General features: G+C 42.0%; 1 protein-coding gene across 3 annotated transcripts in view; it reads right to left on the bottom strand.

Moving 5' to 3' along the window:
• Positions 1 to 575: 575 nt before the first annotated feature.
• The window catches only part of PLEKHS1 (pleckstrin homology domain containing S1), a 62,484-nt gene continuing 43,817 nt past the window's right edge, over positions 576 to 19,242 (bottom strand). For all 3 annotated transcript variants that reach the window (XM_085897679.1, XM_085897696.1, XM_085897686.1), the window contains 4 exons: positions 17,462 to 17,594; positions 10,711 to 10,809; positions 10,457 to 10,600; positions 576 to 3,203 (listed from right to left, as the gene is read on the bottom strand). In XM_085897679.1, coding sequence (XP_085753805.1) covers positions 3,093 to 3,203; positions 10,457 to 10,600; positions 10,711 to 10,809; positions 17,462 to 17,594 — 487 coding nt within the window. In that variant the 3' untranslated portion in view covers positions 576 to 3,092. The remainder of the gene's footprint in view (positions 3,204 to 10,456; positions 10,601 to 10,710; positions 10,810 to 17,461; positions 17,595 to 19,242) is intronic.

Below are 19,242 nucleotides of genomic sequence, written 5' to 3'. Positions count from 1 at the left end.
GGAGGCGTGGGTTCAAGTCCCACCGAGGCGGGTTGGGTGGGAGCGAGCGAGCTGAGGATCCCGCTTTCCTTCCACGGAATCCGAGCTCCACAAGTGCGGGTCGGTAAAGACCGCACAAGGCGGACAGGTACCAACCAGGCGGCGGCTCTTACATATTCCATTCTTAATGACTTGGAACAAATTATCACCCGCCCTCCCCATTCCCAGATCGTCATGACGACACCACCAATACTTTGGATGTATTCTTCACTTCCAATCCGTTGCATTACAACTACACAATTTCACCTCCAATTGGTTCTTCTGACCACAATCTTGTCTCTGTCTCTATCGAGTGCAGCCTGTGGCTGCTGGTTGCATCATTGGTTGGGATGCGGCTATGCCACTGATGCAGTGTCCCCCTTACCAGTACACTGGTGCTCATTTTGCCGACCTCGGATGGATGACAGGCTGAGTCAACCTCCTGGTGTATTTTAATTCAGCGGCCAACGGGGCTTGAGGAAAGCACGTTCCCCAAAGTTATTCAAGTTTGAACCACTTAATCAAGCAGAGTAGAAGGATAATTCAGACATACAAAATTATTTTAAAAAAGGATTTAATTGCAGCACAAGACATCACAACCAATTTTGGCATTATTTAGCAAATCACCGTCAGGGTCAGAATCTGACAAATAATAGAAAACTTTTATCAACTGGAAGTTACATTCACAGTTCTGAATAGTCCACAAAAGGTTAGGGAAAACATTTTGCCAAGTCCACATTCTATATTCAGCTTTTTGAATGTCTTGGCCTCTCCATCAGCCATGAGCTCTCCTGGGCCAATGAAATAGCTAAGTTGGCCTCCCAAGCCAGCTGCGGAGTGGGCAAGTCTTTCCTTGGAAAATCAGAACTACTCAGTTTGTAAGGCCTTTGTCTGTCGCTCAGTGGAGTACTCCACTCCACTATTGCCTGGTGCCCAAGCATCACATCGGTCTCTCATGGATTCTGTGGAATCTGAAGCTCTCAACATTATAGGAATCTCCTGTGACAGAGCCAAAGCACAAGGTTTGTTACTTTCCCATTGTAGGCAGGTCAGTGACCTCTGTCTTCTACTCCCTCTTAACTGATATTGCTCCTTCTGCTTTCTCAGTAATCCGACCCTCCCAAGCAACTCCAACAGACACACAATCTTCCAATATGTGTGCATGTGATGTTGTCCAATGCAGATAAAAGACTTGGAGACACCTTGACAACATATGACTGAACTAAATTTGGGAACTTCAAAATGACTGTCTTTCGTGACCCTGCTTGAGAAGTCGACCATAACCCTCTTGGGTGGGCTTTCAGGCAAGATTTAACAGCTGAGTAGTTAAAGTATAGATGCTCCATCCGAGGAGATCTCTTTCGGTTTTTTGAACATTAATTTGTAGGATAAATGGGCCTCAGGAACTGAGAGTGGGGGTAAGGTATAGTAGCTGAACAGTATGTGGGCCGCACTAAACAAATATGTATACGAGTCCAAAAGCAACCATTAAAATGCAGCATCAATTGTTTTTTTGCTGATAAAAACTGACGATTCAAAAGGGATGTTAATCAATATCTTTTCACAAGCACATTGGTGTTGGAGGTTTTAAAAAAAAGGCAAAAGCATGTGTTCAAAACAGGTAAATTAGTTTGTGGAGATGGTGTAAATGACATGAAGTATGACTTCCAGCCATTCATGCTCAATGTTGTCCTTATATTGATTCAAATATTTTCCTTGAAGTGGTAGATGAGTCAGATGTCCCACTTAAGCTAAGTGTAATGAATTTATGCATCTACAATTATTACAACTAAATATCTATCATCGCAAAGCGATTGCCATGGGTAAGCCTCCACTGGCATCTGCGATCCAATTATGGCCACATTTTTGTTGGACCGCCACATGACGTTGACCTTCAACATTTAGTGATAGAGTGTAAATTAATAAAATGTGTCCCCATCTACAAATCTATCCACACAACTTAACACCATGAAAATCGAAGGAAAATTATTCAAGTTATCATCAAAAAGGTGTTTTTTGCTAATTAGGTCACAATCAGAAAAAGCAGGTCAAGGACACCAATAAAATATCAGGTGCACAACTTCAGTGCAGACCTACTATTATGATGCAAGGACATCTTGGAAGGCCAAGTGGTCTTTGAGATTCCACATTGGGAAAATTGAGCGATGATAAAAACCCATTTCCTTTTAGACCACCATTTGACCTTGACTGTTAACATTTAGAGATACAGTATAAAATAAGAAAATGTGTCCCCATATAAAATCTATCCACAAACCTCAACATCCTGAAAACCAAAGGAAAATTACTCGAGCTATGATCAAAAAAGTCTTTTTTGTTAATTAGGTCACAATAAAAAAGGTAGGTCAAGGACATGAATAAATTATCAGGTGCACAACTTCAGTGCAGACCCACTATTATGATGCAAGGACATATTGGAAGGCCAAGCAGTCTTTGAGATTCCGCATTGGGAAAATTGAGCGATGACAAAAACCCATTTCCTTTTTGACCACCATTTGACCTTGACCTTAAACTCAGAGGGGTATGATATAAATTAATGGTAAATGCGTCTTACTCTGGGCTATCTCGTGAGGGCAAAGTTGTTCTGATTGGGCAAAAATTAGTGAAATCATAGGGGAAAAAAGCCAAGGTAAAGATATATAATTGGGTCATGACTTTAAATTAGGTCAAGACCAAAAATAGGTCAACTCGTATACTTTTTATTCCCATTATTGATGCAAAGCTTCATTCCAAAAGTCCCAGCCAGCTCTGAGATACAACTCACATATTAGCAGAAAAAACGGGAAGGAAGAACCCCCCCCCTCCAAAAAAAAACCTAAATGGTGTTTTGTACTCCTAGGGGTCTAAGAAACTCTGGGTACCATTAAAAATTGGGGGCACTAATTGCAGAAATAAACCATATAACAGGTATCGGCCTCCCCCTATCCTAAAGGGAGGGCCGGGGTGGGGGGTACTTAATTACATCAGCAAATTAGAACGAACACAATAACGAGTCGCCATTTGAACGAAAAGCAAATCTTTGGAGTCGATTCAGAAGTTGCAATGAAAGAGAGTCCTCACATTGTACACCTTTTACTTTTGGATGCCTGGATGATTTTCTGGAGGAATTCAGCAGGCTGCAGGATCAAATAGAACTCCAGATTATTGTTGATTATGATCTGGATTTCCTGTAAGAACAGAAGCAATTTAATTCCAATCTGGATGTCACATATTACACTCAAACACATTTTTGGAAGATGTCAAACAATAATTGATTGTCATATAATCATTTACATTAGTGGACTTTTACTTGTCAAGCCAATATTTTCACGTGTTGAGGTTTCATGACCGCCCACAGGGTTCGGGTTAATGTTATGGTTAGAGTTAGTGTTAGGGTCACACTAAGATGACCGACCATACCACATGTCATCGAGCCACTTGTAGCTCAGATTGCGAACATTTTGGGGGGAACAGGCCGTTTAAATGCTAAAGAGATGGAACTCATGACGTCATATTGATGATAGAAAACTAGTTCACAGTTTATACAATTTCCCCAAATTATCCAGATTACCTTAAACCCAGCCTTAACTAAGCAAACACACAAAAACAACCGTTTTTTCACCAAAATTCCAAAAGTGGGGCAGTAGTCACAGCATGCGGGTGCTTTGAGTGGATGTATATATAATGTGATGATCGACTTAAAGGTGTAGTGAGTGAGCAGTGGAGGCAGTGACAACTAATATACAGTTGGTAATTGAGTTATGGTATCGTGAGCATGAGAGGCATTGCAACGATTTGCAATGAAGGTGTATGATTGCGTGAAGCAGAGGACAATTAGTCGTGCCTGTAGAAGACCTTATAACACCAATGGAGCACAATGATTCTGAGAAACAGTACTTTGTGTAGTGTTTGTGAAAAGCTGATCAGTTTGGACCTTCAATGTCAGTCACAGCCAGTGGAATGGCCGAAGTGTCATGTCCTCCATAGGAGCTCATTTCCGCCTCGTTGCGAGATAAGTGGCCCGACAGAACCTCTCAAGCCTTGTTGGAACAGCACGCTCAGTAGCCAATTGGGCCTGTGCTGGGTCGAAGCCTCTGATGAATGTTGACCGTCCAAGGGCCCACACAGCAACCTGTGTTATTCAGTGGAGGAAGATCTTCAGTAATAGTAGTGGTAGTAATAGTAGTCACACCAGTAGTAATGCTAGTCATAGTAGCAGCATAGTTGTCGTACTCGCCTCGGTCTTTCGTCAAGCAAAAAGACCGGACTCAAATATCCTGTAACGTCCACCAAACAATCCCAGAGATCTAATGTACAAGCAATGTTGAAGAGGTGTCTTTATTGTAATAGGAGGGTGGGGAGGGGGCAGCTAGTCATAACATGTGTCGTAGTTTATGGTTGGATAGACAGAAGGCACATGTTGGGTTTAGTGTGGGTTGGAGCCTATATTGATCCTGCATAAGGGTAGGTCCACACCAGAGTCCAGCCAGATGGATTCTCATTTCATGACTCAGTTCGGGTTGGAGTGAATTTCAGAGGGAGGATGGTTCAGGATATTGTTTGGGGGACAATGTTCTCTGGACTGTGATGATAGATAGTTGTGAATGTAATGACTCATGGAGGTGTTTTCTTTGGGAGGAGATATAATATTAAGGATTTCAGAGTAAGAGTGAACATTTTGCATTTTGTATGTCGTTCGGATGGAGTATGGGTGGTCATGAGAGGGAAGTTGAGCTGCAGAGGCAATGATTTTTTTTTTTTGCGTGCAACATCGAGGCTCGTATAAGAGCTAACATACATAACGTATAACAAGGGGAGTAGGCGACAAGAGGGGTGGGAGAGGGAAGCAGAAAACGGTAGTGAACAGACATTAGGAGATTCTTTGAAGGGAGAGGGATGAGGTGGGGTACACGGGGTAAACAAGATGATACTACAGGGACTTTCAGGAAAGAAAGCAGGGAATTTTAAGGAAGTGGGTTTGAGGTGGATTTGCAGGGGTAGAAAAGATCGAAGTTTTGGATGGGGGAAGATAGGAGATGGTGGGGAACAGCTGTTTTGAAGAGTGGGATTGAAAAGTGTGTGGGAGTTGGTTCCAGAGGCAGGAAAAAAAAGAGGAATGAAAGAGTGAAGGTGAGCAGTGATTCTTGATTTTGGTAGTTTCACCAGACGGGAGTTGCTGGCGGACCTTGAGTGCCGTGAGGAAATATGGGGGGGGGGGGAAAGATCAGAGACAGAACGACGGGGGGGGGGGTCGAAGCCAGAGAGGAGACAGTAGAAGAGAGAAAGACCACTGACCTGCCTGCAGTGAGAGAGTGAGAGACCCAAAGACTTAGCTTCATCGCAGGAGATACCAATGTTCCTAAATGCCTTGGTTTCTACAGCGTGAAGCCGAGCTAGGTGAGAGGCAGGAGCACCACCCCAGAGGGGAGAGCAGTATTCCATCAGGCTGCATATGAAAGCTTTATATGTGGTCAGGAGCTCAGGTTTGCCGAAGAAGGACCTTGCATGATGGTGGATGCCCATTCGGCAACTGGCTTTGGAGGCCAGCTTGGAAATGTGTCTTTCCCAGGAAAGATCCTGACAGATAGTGAGAATTGAGTGCCTTTCACATTTAAATGGTTGACAATTGGAAGTACTGTTGTTTCAGCATGCAATTGGGTTATATTTGTAGATCTTGTGCAACCTATTGCTATCCTGAGAATTTTGGTTTGTATTTTTGAAAAAAAATTTTTTTTTTAAACATTATGGTCGAAAGAAATGATGGTTCAACTATGGCTGGTACATGTGGTCATCCAGATGAACAATTTGTAGAATGTAAGAAATGATTCTTTTTGTTGTCCAAAGGTTGTATTAGTGAGTGCTCTAAGTGTGTTGATTTTGTGGTTAACCTCGGCATCGAGTTGATCTGTGTTCTGTAAAAGTCATATGGGTATCCAAGGTGATGCCAAGTCATGTTGCATGTCTGTTGAGGAAAAGTTGAAAAGGGTAATGGTCAGATATGCAATGGATTCATGTCTGCTTGGGATGAGAAGGGTTCCAAAAGATTTGTGTGGAGATGCAGCTCTGTGATTCAGTGTGAACCAGTTTTCAAGATTGTCGAGATATTGCTGGAGGGTGTTGGTAGCCTTAACATTGGAATGTTGTGAGGGAAAGGTTAGATCATCTGCAAATGACAGAAGTAATGAGTCGGCTTGGGGGTTCCGGGAGGTCATGGAGGAATAGATTGAAGAGTGTCCTGAGATAGAGGGAAGGGGGAGATAGTACAGAGTCCTGTGATATGCTGTTAGGTAGAAGTCTGAAAGAAGAGATCGAGGGTTTGGTAATTGTTTATTTGAACTTGACGACCCGATAGAAAGTTTGCTAACCATTTCTTATTGTTAGTATGCTTGTTGGTGTTGAGGTTTTTCTATAAGAATACTGCAGGGTACGGTATCAAAAGCTCTTTTCATGTCAATTGCCGAGAGAACGGTTCTCTGTGGGGTTGTATGTCGTTGGATGTATATTTCCAGGTCTGTCTTTGCTTGGCCACCCAGCTGTACCATTGTCCATTAAGAATGACTGCTTTTGACTTATTGGTGAGTTGCTAGTTACATGCTGGTAATACCTAATATTCAAGTTTACTGTGATTATCAAGACAGTTCACATTTCCCAGAAGAGGTCCTGGGACCCTGGATGGCATTTTCCAGCTGGTTCTGATCCATAGAATGTGTCTCATCTGGTTTCTGGGCAACTTTCCACGTCGCCCTAGGCTGACGAAAACGTTGCAGGAAGAAATCCACTTTGCCCCAGAGGGAGCTGGTGCCTCAGGACCTCTTCACAGATTCCAGGAGCATGTCAGAGTCTGTTCAGGGAGCCCATGGATCCATGGAGAAATGCCACCCGGGTACCTCTTCACTCACATTGGAGGCTGGTGGGATAATGTCCATGGAAATAACCAAGGACCCTGGAACCTTGTCATGGATCCCTGGAGCAGGTGAGATCCTGTCCAGGGAAACTGCTGAGTCATGGGGAGAATCTGTCAAGGGTTCCAGGCTCTCTTTCATGACTCTGATGGCAGGTGGGATAATGTGTGTGGAAATGGCTTTGTCCCAGGATCACGATGCAGACTTCGAGGAAAGTGTGATCCTGTCACTGGAGCCCGCAAGGCCACAGGGAGTGGCCACCTGGGGACACTTAATGGATTCCAGGAGCAGTCTATTGCCATGAGAACAGTTATCTGTGTCCAATCCATTAAGCTTGCTTGGCCCTGGAAAGAAGCAGTCTCATCTTCCCAGACCCTGTGAATAGGTGGAATGATGTACACAAAATGTCCTGGGGACCATAGTGGCCTTTTACTGTGGACAGTGTCCCCTCTGTTTGTGGGCCAGCTTTCCATGTTGCTCTTGCCTCACAAAAACTTTGCATGAAGTTGTCTGCTTTGCGCAAGATGGACGAGAGACCTTGTTGCTGTGTGTCGGTCTGCAGGACCTCGGTCCTCTTCACAGATCCTTGGAAAAAGTGGGATCTCATGTGCAGAGCCTGCACAGCTGTTAGGAAAAGCCACTGGAGATATCAGGACCTCTTCTTTGACCCTGGGAGCAGATGGGATCCTGTCCGCACCACCCGTTCGACCATGGGAGTAGCTGTCCAGGGTCCCAGGATATCTTTTCTGAGACCAGAGGCAGGTTGGATCATGTCCATAAAACTTGTTTTGGGTTCTGGAAATAGGTGGTATTTCACTGCGGCATGTCCTTGTATGTCCGGGTATGTCTTTGCTTGGCCACCCAGCCTTACCATTATCCATTAAGAATGACTGCTTCTGACTTCTTGGTGAGTTGCTACTTACATGCTGGTAAAACATAAGATGGGCCAGCTTTCCATGTTGCTGTAGCCTGACAAAAGCTTTGCATGAAATGTTATGCTTCATGCCAGAGGGACTAGAGACCTAGGAGCTGTGTGCCAGTCTGCAGAACCTTGGTCCTTTTCACAGATCCTTGGTAAAAGTGGGATCTCATGCACAGAGTCTGAACGGCTATTGAGAAAAGCCACCGGGGATATCAAGACCTCTTTTTTTCGACCATGGGAGCAGATGGGATTCTGTGTGTGCTGTGGATATATTTTCTGACACCAGGGGCAGGTTAGATCGTATACACTGCACTCCTGCCTGCACTGTGAGAGGAGAGGGTTCCACTGATAACATGAAATTAACTGTGCGATTGGAGGAAGTCAAAAAGCCAGGAATGAAGATGACGTTCTATAGTTGAGGAAGCAAGCAAGCTTGGCAAGCATAGTAGGTTGACAGATTATGTTAAATGCTGGAGATATGTCTAAGTTGATTCGCCTGACCTATGTTTTTGTGATCTAGGGCCTCCAACCATTGCTGAGAGAAGAGCAGTAGCATGTCCAGAGTTGACTGACCAGGACAGAATCTACACCAATGGTCAGAGATCTGGCTGTTTGTTTGAAAACAGAAAATTTTACAATGTCAGTACCTTATAATGGATTAAATGACTATTTATAATTTAAAATAAGCTTATTGGTCAGTAATTGAGAGTGTTTTTCACCCTTATTCTGGACAGGTTTTGCTGCCTTCCAATCAGGCAGGAGGCAATCAAAGGAGGGCAGGTTGAACAACAGAGGGAGAGGGAGAGGGAGAGGGAGAATCAAGAGCAGCAAATCAGAATTTGAGAACCGGAGCTCTGATGCCATCTGTCCATCGCCAAAGAAGGGCCAAGGTTGGACAGAAATATCTTCACCTTTTCAGGTGCAAAGGACACAACGTCCAGTAGACATATTGGGTATGAGTTGGTATGATAGGGGACAGACTGGCTGATGGGCTGGCTACATAGAATTTTTGAGACAAACACGAAACACCGAGTTGAGACCTTCTGCTTTGTCTCAAGCAGTCTGTAGTGAAGCCATTTGAGGTAAGGAAGGGGATCGTATATCAGAGATGTACATGACAAGGCACCACCATGACTTTGAGGAAGGAGACAAGTTGGAGAGTTCTCATTGAGGTTTTCTGGCATGAGTAATGATGGACACATACTTGTTACAAGCCATATGGAGTGACCTAAGGTTGCCCTCAGTACCATTAGAATGTAATTAAGTGTCCTTAGATCTATCTACACCACTGTTCCATGTCGTTATAAGAGCATATCCTGCATAGAAGTTAACTTAATTAATTTTTCTTCCAAAAATCATCAAAAATTAATGTGTTGCTATATTCAGCACCACCATGGTCTAAAAAGCTGTTACCTTGAAGAAGCGAACCCAAAACAAGACAAACAAGTAGCGGTACATTCAAAGTACACTGCCCCATGCCAAATAAATACCAAATCCTCCAGCACGTGACATCGCCGGGGTGCCTTCGGCGCCTGGCAATGCCACCTTGCAGCACATGGAGTCGGAATTGCGAGGGAGTGGTGTACAATAATTGATTGATTCATTGATTAATTGCATAATTAAAATAAATAAATAATAAACGTAAAATAATTAATTTATCAATCAATTGCTGAAGAGCATTCCAAATCCACCACTGTTTCACCTGACTCTGTAACTTTTTGAAAATTAAGTAATTAATGGATTAATTGATTAATCAATAAATCAAAAAACCCTTTATAGCCAAATCACTTGGTCACTGTCATATCCAAATATCAGCTTCCTCGCTCAAAATATACCTGAGATATTGTGAGGATGAGAAATAAAATAAATAAATAATTAGTAAATCAATAACAATTAAGTAATTAATCAATTAACTAATTAATCAAAAAAGAAAAAATAATTTTCGAGTCAAACAAAGGAACAAACAAAAGAAAACAAAGAAACAAACAGAGTGAAAACTGAGTACTCCCTTCCTTTGGGGGCCAGGCGATGGCGTCATGCATCACCTGGATATGGAATTGGGAAGGAGCGGTGTACAATGGTGAAGCATAAATCAATTTAGAATTCCTTAGCTTTCCTATTCTTCTCTCATAATGTAGCAGATGGTTGGCGGTAGCATAATTCGCTGGGGTTGCAGCTGTGCTCCTGATACAGTGCCCCCTGTAGGTTAGAGGAGGAATTTTGAATTTGGCTGGGTGTCAGCAATGGCTTGCCTTCTCTTTGCGAAGGACACCATGGGATCCTTTACGCCAACCAACTAATCTTGCCAGATGGGATGTGCAGTTTAACATCCATCCACGGGACAGCACACACATTGATGAATAGTCAGCCCTGTTTGAAAAACAGGGTTGTGAAACAGTTTAGAGCTTGGCTGAGATTTGAACCTGAGCGAGACAGCTCAGAGGTGAGTGCATACCTCTCGGGTATCCTACCAACTCACTTAGCTTTTCCTGATCTGTGACGACAAAAGGATGCTCTCTAATTTTCCAGTTTGAATATCAGTCGAGTGTATAGGGATCTAGACTGAAAATGATATGATCGATCCAGTTTTGATAAAACTTTGAGCGCTTGGATGTACCTTTTGGAGTGAGGTTTCAAGATGGTCGAGGTTCTGCACGAGGAAGTTTACTTCTGTCACTCGCCACTCTTCCCTATCCTTGCCTAGAATGGCTTGGCATTCATCTTCTTCGAATGCCACCATCTTGGGATTGATTGTAATCACCTTGATCAACAAACACAACAAACACTTACATTGTACAAGTTAGTTGTTCGATTGGTGAGGCTTTTACAGTTTTGGAATGACATCTACTTTTCACAAGGGGAAACCTTTACCTTGAGCCCTTCAATGTGAAAACCCCAATCGTCGCAGACATCTTCCCTCTTGAGGTGCAAGATCTTTGCTCGTGGCAGACGACGTATTAGGAGGGTGACCTGTAACCGTAAATGCACACAATCGTTTGCCATCAAACTACCAAATACCACTTTTGCTCTCAAATTTATTTTGGATGAACATTTCCTCCTATGTAGATTCATCTTTTTTGAAGCATGGTCCTTATATTAAGAAAGTTAACCTCGTGTGTGTCGTCATAATTAAAGTGCCTGACAATTTCATTGTACACGTGGATAAATTGACCAATTCATGGTGTTTTTTCTTTTGTAATTATATTGTACTTAAGGAATTTATCAAGTTTGTAGTTGAAAGAATCTATATTCATTCATAAATGTTGCATAAACTACAGTATGGAAAACTCATAAGGACAACCTGCAAAGTTATTGTGGGATGCATCGTCCATGTACTAGGGGCATTCAAATGTTTTTCAACTCAGGTATATACAGGGTGTTTCAAAAGAAATAGTGCAGTACAAACTTACTGTTACTTTTAAAACACCCTGCAGAAACAAGATGGCAACAAATTTTCAACTGTATTTACCTCTGCCACCGAAGGTGGACGGAGGTTATATTTTCACCCCTGTCTGTCTGTTTATCCATCTGGTTATCTGTGAGCAGGATATCCCAAAAAGTTATGGACAGACTCAGACGACCTTGGTGAACAAGTTGGGTGTGAGATGAGGACAAATTGATTCGATGTTGGTGAAGATTCAGATCTGGATCCGGACATGAGAATTTTTATAATTTTCAAGTCATTCTTCACAATTGAGAGATGAGGCCAAAAACGATATATCACGGTATATTTCAAAACATTTCATTTTCAAAACGTTTTCTCTCATAATGTAGTAGATGGTTGTCATAATGTAGCAGACAAAAAAAAGAAGAAAATTTTCAAAATTTCAAAACAGAAGTATGCGCTCTACTGAGTGCTGATCGTTGTAGTACTCACTGTTATCACCTTCCATCTCAACATACTTAGGCCATTTGTTCTTCAAACAAAAAAATGCCCTGATAATGAAAATCTTTTGACTGCTCTTCACTCATCAATGGTGGAGTTCAGTGAATCATCATTTTGAAACCATGAAGCACGCATCTTGGACTTAAGATGCTGGAACAAATAATAGTCATTTGGAGCCATGTCTGAACTGTAGGCTAGACAATTCAACTGTTTGAACCCCCATTGGCGAATGAGGACCGGTGCATCTGACCGGTGCCTTGTGAACCGATGCAATGTCGTACCCACAGAGGCAGTGATCGTCATTTAGAGGCCCCATGAAAAACACAATAGTGGCTCAGTGGAGTCCACGTGAGCCCTGTCAACCTGGCACCACACTAAAATACGCAATTTGGGGTCTGTCTGTCTGACGTCCATGAATTCGGTTGTCTTGAGGCCCCACACAATAGCATGGGTTGAATGGCTCCAACGCTGTCTCTGGTCATAAAGCAGTAGAACACCACGCATCATCATCTTCTGGTGTTTTTTGTGTGAATAGCGCCATGCAGCCAGGCCAGCAAGTCAGCATTATATTGATCATAGTTTATGCAGCATGTAATCGATCAGCAGCATCCCTTTTAAACCCCAGAAAATTCTGGCCACAATCTTGCATGCTGTCTGTATACTGGGTACAGAATATATTCTGGTTTGGAGATGCCTGGTGCTTCCATTGCATTGATTCAGTCTTGGTGTCAAGGTCCCAGTGGTGAATCCATGTGTCATCCTCAGTAACCAGACATGATGAAAAACTTTGCTGAATCAGTGTTGAAGAGCTCATGCAACTCTTTAGTGGACCATCTCTCTCTCTCTCTCTCTCTCTCTCTCTCTCTCTCTCTCTCTCTCTCTCTCTCTCTCTCTCTCTCTCTCTCTCTCTCTCTCTCTCTCTCTCTCTCTCTTTCTCTCTCTCTTTCTCTCTCTCTCTCTTTCTCTCTCTCTTTCTCTCTCTCTTTCTCTCTCTCTTTCTCTCTCTCTCTCTCTCTCTCTGTTAGTGATCTTGAGTGCTCAGGTTTTGAGGCACCCATCTGGCAGAAACCTTTGATGTACTAAGATGTCCATGGATAATGGTGTCAATACTTCCAAGAGATATGCCAAACTGTTCTTTTTTTGCAAGTTCTGCCATTTGATTTAATGATTCGACATTATCATGCTTTCCACAGAAGAGATTGTTGCTTAAATGGTCACATCGAAAGGTCGTTCAGACTTGGGGTCATCTTTTGTTCGATTATTATCTGCCATGTTTAAACTCCTCCATCAATCTTGTCAATGTTGATATAATGATGGGCATCCTACCCGAACACAGCAACCGTATATCCATAGATTTGCTTTGCAGTGCTTTCCTTCTTTGTGCAAAAATTTGATGACTGTGCAAACTTTGAAAAGTCTATTTCAATGAATGAGAGGAAGATAATGAGTGAGCATTTGGTATCCATATATGGTAATACAGACATGAAACTATAAGGGCACCCGGTCGAGCGCGTACATCCGCCACACATTGCCTGAACCAGTAGAGCACATCGGACCCAATACATTTTTGAAACGTCATGCTATATATCGTTTTTGCCCCGATCTCTCAATGGTGAAAAATCACTTAAAAAAAAAATTCTCGTATCCGGATCCGGATTTGGAACTTCACAAAAATTGAAACAATTCGTCCTCGTCACACACCCAACGTGTCCACCAAGTTTCGTCTGAATCCGTCCACAACTTTTTGAGATATCCTGCACACAAACACAAAAAACAGACAGAGGGGTGATAACATAACCTCCGTCCACGTTTGGTGGCAGAGGTAACTAGATAGCTCACGGAACACCTCACCCCATGTAGTGGTTAGGTGTATAATTCAATTGAAATAAAATGATTGAAGAGATCGTATCCTTACTGTAATTGACGGACCGGTGCTTGTGTGTTTGTTCGTTTGTTTGTCGTGCTATTCCTCCTACAGTTCTGGGCCAATTACATCCAGACTTGCTACATAGGATCAGCATAACCCAAATTAATGTATCGGGGTGTTTTTATCTTTATCGGTGGTCTTGGGGGGGGGGGCATGAGGCAGGGGACGCAAATTCTCTATGTAAGTGTGTATCGTGTGGCGTCGCCTCCAGGTGGGAGAGGGTATTACAAGTCTCCACCATTTACAGTTCAGTATTCCTGTCCCCACGTTTTCCATTGCAGTGAGGTGTTTTGAATTAAAAGCTGTGAGTATGTTTTTGCTTCATGCACGTAATTTCATGGGTTATTTTTTTTTTCTGATATGGAGCTGTCACTTGCCGAAACACTACCTAAATAAAGGTATGCATCAGAAGAACATGTATGCTTGGAACAAGACCGCCTGTAGGGCGGGTACTCTGCTCGTAAAAAATAAATTCCAGAAGTTTACCACCGTTGACATTACATGAGTTCTTCATTAGTTTATTACACCACCTTATTTAAAGGGGCTGTCACATCTTGACGTTTTAGCCAGCGTATGCCGACGTATGAAAAATTTGTCTAAAACGCTGGCACATGTCGAATATGTTATGGGTAAGTTTTGTATACGTTAAGAGCACGCTGGCATACGTCGTAGTACGCCGAGCTCATCGCCAAATTTTAAACATGCTCAAAATATTTCGACGTATGCCAGCGTATGACTCACACGTTTTGCATACGGTGGCCATAAGTTGTAGGCACGTTATGCGATCGTTGACACACGCCGACACACGCCGACACACGTTACTTGTAAGTTACTCATAAGTCAAAATACGTCGAGGTAATGTCTAGTGTACCCGAAACTTATTTCTAACCTCTGAGTAATGTGCTTTGAACCTATGAGTAACGTATCTCCAACGCATATTGACGTATGTGGATGTATTTCACGTCTTCCGGATGACCACAGAACTTACTGAATGTGTTTCTAACTTACAGCTACCGTATAATGGCGTATTGGCAGCGTTTAGATGAATTGGTATATAAAAATGGGCTTTACAGGAGTGTTCCAGTTCCATGTTATTTTTTTTTTCGGCATGACAGTGATTTTGTCATGCATGACTTCAATTTCTAGTGTGGTTATGATTTGAATCGTCGAGCGGCAGCCTTTTAATAGGCTACGCCACGTGATCGTCAGCGATACTCTGCCGCGCACTATGCATAAGTTAGACTATCGTTGGGCATAAGTTGTGAATGCCGACAACACGCTAAGCATTCGTTGGTATAAGTTATCGAAACGTTCTGTGTACGTTACTAATACGTTATGCATACGTCCAACTCGTTAATATACACCCAAAACTGAAAAAAGCATCAATAGTTCAGCGTACGCCAGCGTTTTAGATCAATTTTGATATGTTGCCATACGCTGGCTAAATCTTCAAGGTGTGACAGGGGCTTAACATAATACATTGTTTATCTGTGCCTGTTGTTTGTGTCCTTTATGACATCCTGAAAAACAGTAAGTTTCCTGTTTGGAATGATTTTCAATTTTGTTTCAGTCCCAGACAGGCAGACAAAGTAAAAATATTATCTCACTCCTCTCTACACATGCACGATTGGGATGAATTCAGAGACAAAGTACTGATAAACTACAGGTTTGTATTCTGATTCATACTCCAATTTATGTTCAAAATATAATTCAATTTAAATTAAGCCGTTTAATTAAGCATAAGGTAACATTTGTGGATGGACAGACGAACGGACGGACAGAGTGAACTTATTGCTTCACCCTACTTTTTGATTCCCATGCGCTGGTTAATTAGGCACGAATTGCAAGTGCATATGTGGCTTTATATATCATACATAAACAGCACAATAGGCACACTCTAAGTGTGTGAATTGCAAACTTTTTGAACCCCTTCATATGCTCGGATATTAAACCGTCATGGATGGGAAGAACGACACAGGCCTGCTACAAAAAAGGAAAACTGGAACCACCATTCTCATCATTGCATTTGATGACTCATGAAATGATGCAGTTTTGTGGAGGGCAAACTATTGTGAAATAGGAGAGGGGGATGACCTGGCTTTAATAAAGAATGTGAAATATAGGGAGTTGCACACACAGAGGAAAAAAAAAAATTAAGAATTGAGTGTGGGGTTTATGTCAGTCGAGGTTTCCTTCAACCTCGCTGCTTTGTTGGGGATCCATATTCCTGAAACTCAAGTTTGACACTGTAGATACATTTTCTTTTTGAGAGTAATACAACAAATAAGAAAATATTGAAGCTTGATATTAAAAGAAATATATTAAACCTGAAATAAAAATGTACTAAAATATGATATGATTCTTTGTACTTAAATATGTATCCATTTGGAATTAACATAATTATATTTTTCCTTTATATGGAAAGATCACCTGTCTATTAAAATGTGTGAACAGGTTGAACTTTGCCAGTAAGTTGAATTCAGTAAGAAGAATTGCCTATCATTTTAAAGCTATCGAAAGGAATTTTTATAAAAGACACCAACAAGTTGGAATGTGGATTTAAGAAGCTCTCATCGCTTCAAGATAATATATCTTCCCAGTCTGGGAGAAGCAGACTGACTTTTAACCGACATATGATAGAAAGTTATCTTTAATGTCCATTGGAGTTGACCTTTCACGTCATTCCAGCATTCGGCATGTTTTTGGTGCTGGGAAAGAGCATGAACATGTCTGGATTTGAAATATACGTTACAACCATTCAACCAGGTCAGGCTGAGGCTGTTTGAGGAGACCGAAGATCAGCTTCACCTGGAAGGTGTCAAGACCAGACAAGCTGGCGCCAGTGCTCGAAAATGATTAAAAAAAACTGTCTTACTGAACACTATATAAAGAACTAAGATTCTTCATGTATTGAGAGATCTGGAACGAGTCTTGTATGTCCAGAATCTCCTATGCGCATATTAAAGTGTTTGTTTGTTGAAGAAATGTTCCAATTGTACAGATGACTTGGAAAAATTCTTCTACAACACCTATAACATATACATTAATGGGAACAGAGCAATCCAAACTCAGACTGATGGGCCCCTCCCGAAATAATTGACAAGAGCTGGTCACGTGCACTTGCCTTGATTTCTTATATCTCAGCAACTTTACGAGTGGAAGGTAGTGCCTCGGTGAATCTGCTGCGTGCTCTCGGTGCTCCCTAAAATAGGTGTTCCAAGATCGCCTTTGGCGATAACAGGGAGCATTTGTAGAAAGCAGGAAAAGGTAACCGAAATGTTCTGTACTTAAAATCGATGATTTGACCTGACCTTATCTTTGGTGTGCACCTTAATTTCTTTAGTGGGTAATTGGTCCTCATCTCAAACTCAGAACATCATGTCAATGAAGCCGACATACAAAAATATATAATTTGCTTTGGATTACCATGATTATTGCATCTGGAAGGTGCGAGGGGATATGCGGATGAGCAAAGAAAATCTTGCAAATGAAACGGCCGATGTGCAAAAAAACAAGTGATGGACCTTTTACCAGAAGTTTGGGTGAAGAGGTGCCTTCGCAAACGTTCGCAATTCCAGAACAAAATTGGTGATCTCAAAGCACCCCAATAACGCATCAAAAGGTGGACCAAATCATGTTCACCACGAGTCTGGTTTGCACCTCAAAGAGCAAATTAAAGGTGATGTCGGGTCACCTTTGGTGCCCTGAGATCACAAACTGTTGTTCTATCAACAGTCATCCTATGTACCTGTGGGTGTGCATCTCCCTGTGTACAATCCTGTGGCCGCATCCAGACCAGATTCACTCACCGTCGTCTTTATGCTTCGGTGAGCAAACATTTTGATATCTTCAACTGCCAGTATCCTGAGATCATTAATGGCTTCTAGTTTGTCTCCGATATGCACCTTGAGGTTCGAATGGAGTTCTTGAAATCCCACCACACTGTACATCAAAATGAAAGGCAAATATGCACACTTTCGCATCATATATAGTAATTAATCATATATTATTGAAAATGAGGAGATTTTGTATTAGTATTTGTGCTGCAAAAAAATTTACCCTCCTATCTGCCGATTTTTGGTTTTATTGTCGCAAGCATTATCTTTTTTATCTTTTTATTTTTGGGACCATACTCGGCCAGAACGTTGGTGCTGCTTAAGCAGTCTCCTTGGTTGTTGGGCACAATCCTGGACGGGTCACCACTTCGACACAGGACACCAGCATGCTGGCACTCATTCCAGAATTATCTTCTGGAGAACCAAAAAAGCCGAATGTTGGTGCTTCTTCGACCATTGTGAGCAAATATCTTGTTATGTTAACTTTTTAAACTCCTTATTGCTCGTTCGTTTGCAGCACAAGGCTGCGGGATAGCATCAGTGATTGAGGGTATGGCTGTGCTGCTGACGCAATACCCCATGATGGTGAGGGCAGGAATTTTGAATTTGTTCATGGTGCAGGCAATATAGCTCGCCTATTCTTTGTGAAGGACACCGTGGCATCTTTACCATCCACCAACTAATTCCAGTAGACAGGCCGCCCAGTTTAACGTCAATCCGAGGGACGGCGCACGCATTGAAGAATCACCCTGCCTGTAAAACACCAGGATGACAGTTTATGGCTGGGCTGGGATTCAAACCACTTTTCAGTGTCTCAACATTTCACTCATGGAATCACTCTGAATGAGAATTTTATAATTATTATTCGACTTTTCAGTGTCCTTCAAGGATTTTAAAGTTGATGCAATTGAATGTCAGAGGAAGGACCGGTAAGAGCCAATCTCCAGTACCAATGACCTTAATTCAGAGAAAAAAAATGCTCATAAGACACACCTGCCTGAAGCTGGCCATCGATTGAAGCTATTTGTCCGTGTGAACCCCAGAAGATTATTCTTCAGCAAATAACACAATCACATGCCATGCGTCACCAAACTCACAAACAGTGGTGCAGATCTTGTGCATTTTTCAGATGACTTGATTCATGGATTTAAAAATATTAGTATTAACTCATACTGTAGTTATAAAGCAGTGAAAGGCATTGTAATCAATCATCTTTATCACATATTGAAAGAACAGCTTTCAATAAACTTATTGAATTGGAAAATGAGAAATGGGTTCTGATTGTTCAAGGTATTTTGGATGAGTACTGAGTACACCAACATGCCTCAACAAAATAAAATCTCAAATATTTCCAAAATTAGAATATCAAAATATAATTAATTAAAGATTAGTTGTACTTATTGTTAATTTTATTTTTTACATCATCTAAGGTTCATGCAGGAGTCACAACACAAATCATGTAACCATACAGGCATACATGAGACAACACCGGAGTTGACGTTAGACAAACACAGCCGCCGAGCTCGGGGGAAGTGACATTACTTCCAGAGGCAATCTGGGTCCTGGTGATGCCTTCGTTAAGATGTTACTGTACTCTTATATTGATCTGGTAAATAGTGTGGTGTACATGTTGCATTGTTTAGTGAAGCAGCGATAATACATGCGCTCCTGAGTATAGTCAATGTGTGGGTAAATGACTCAGTCAACAGACATCTGCGTTAGAAACCACAATGACCTGTCTGATAACATCCTAT

Source organism: Eptatretus burgeri, chromosome 1 (assembly GCF_056783735.1).
Source record: "Eptatretus burgeri isolate ZD-2024b chromosome 1, Ebu_testis_v1, whole genome shotgun sequence".
Classification (NCBI taxonomy): domain Eukaryota; kingdom Metazoa; phylum Chordata; class Myxini; order Myxiniformes; family Myxinidae; genus Eptatretus; species Eptatretus burgeri.
The sequence above is the reverse complement of the archived record's forward strand: the minus strand, read 5'-3'. Positions and strand labels throughout refer to the sequence as shown.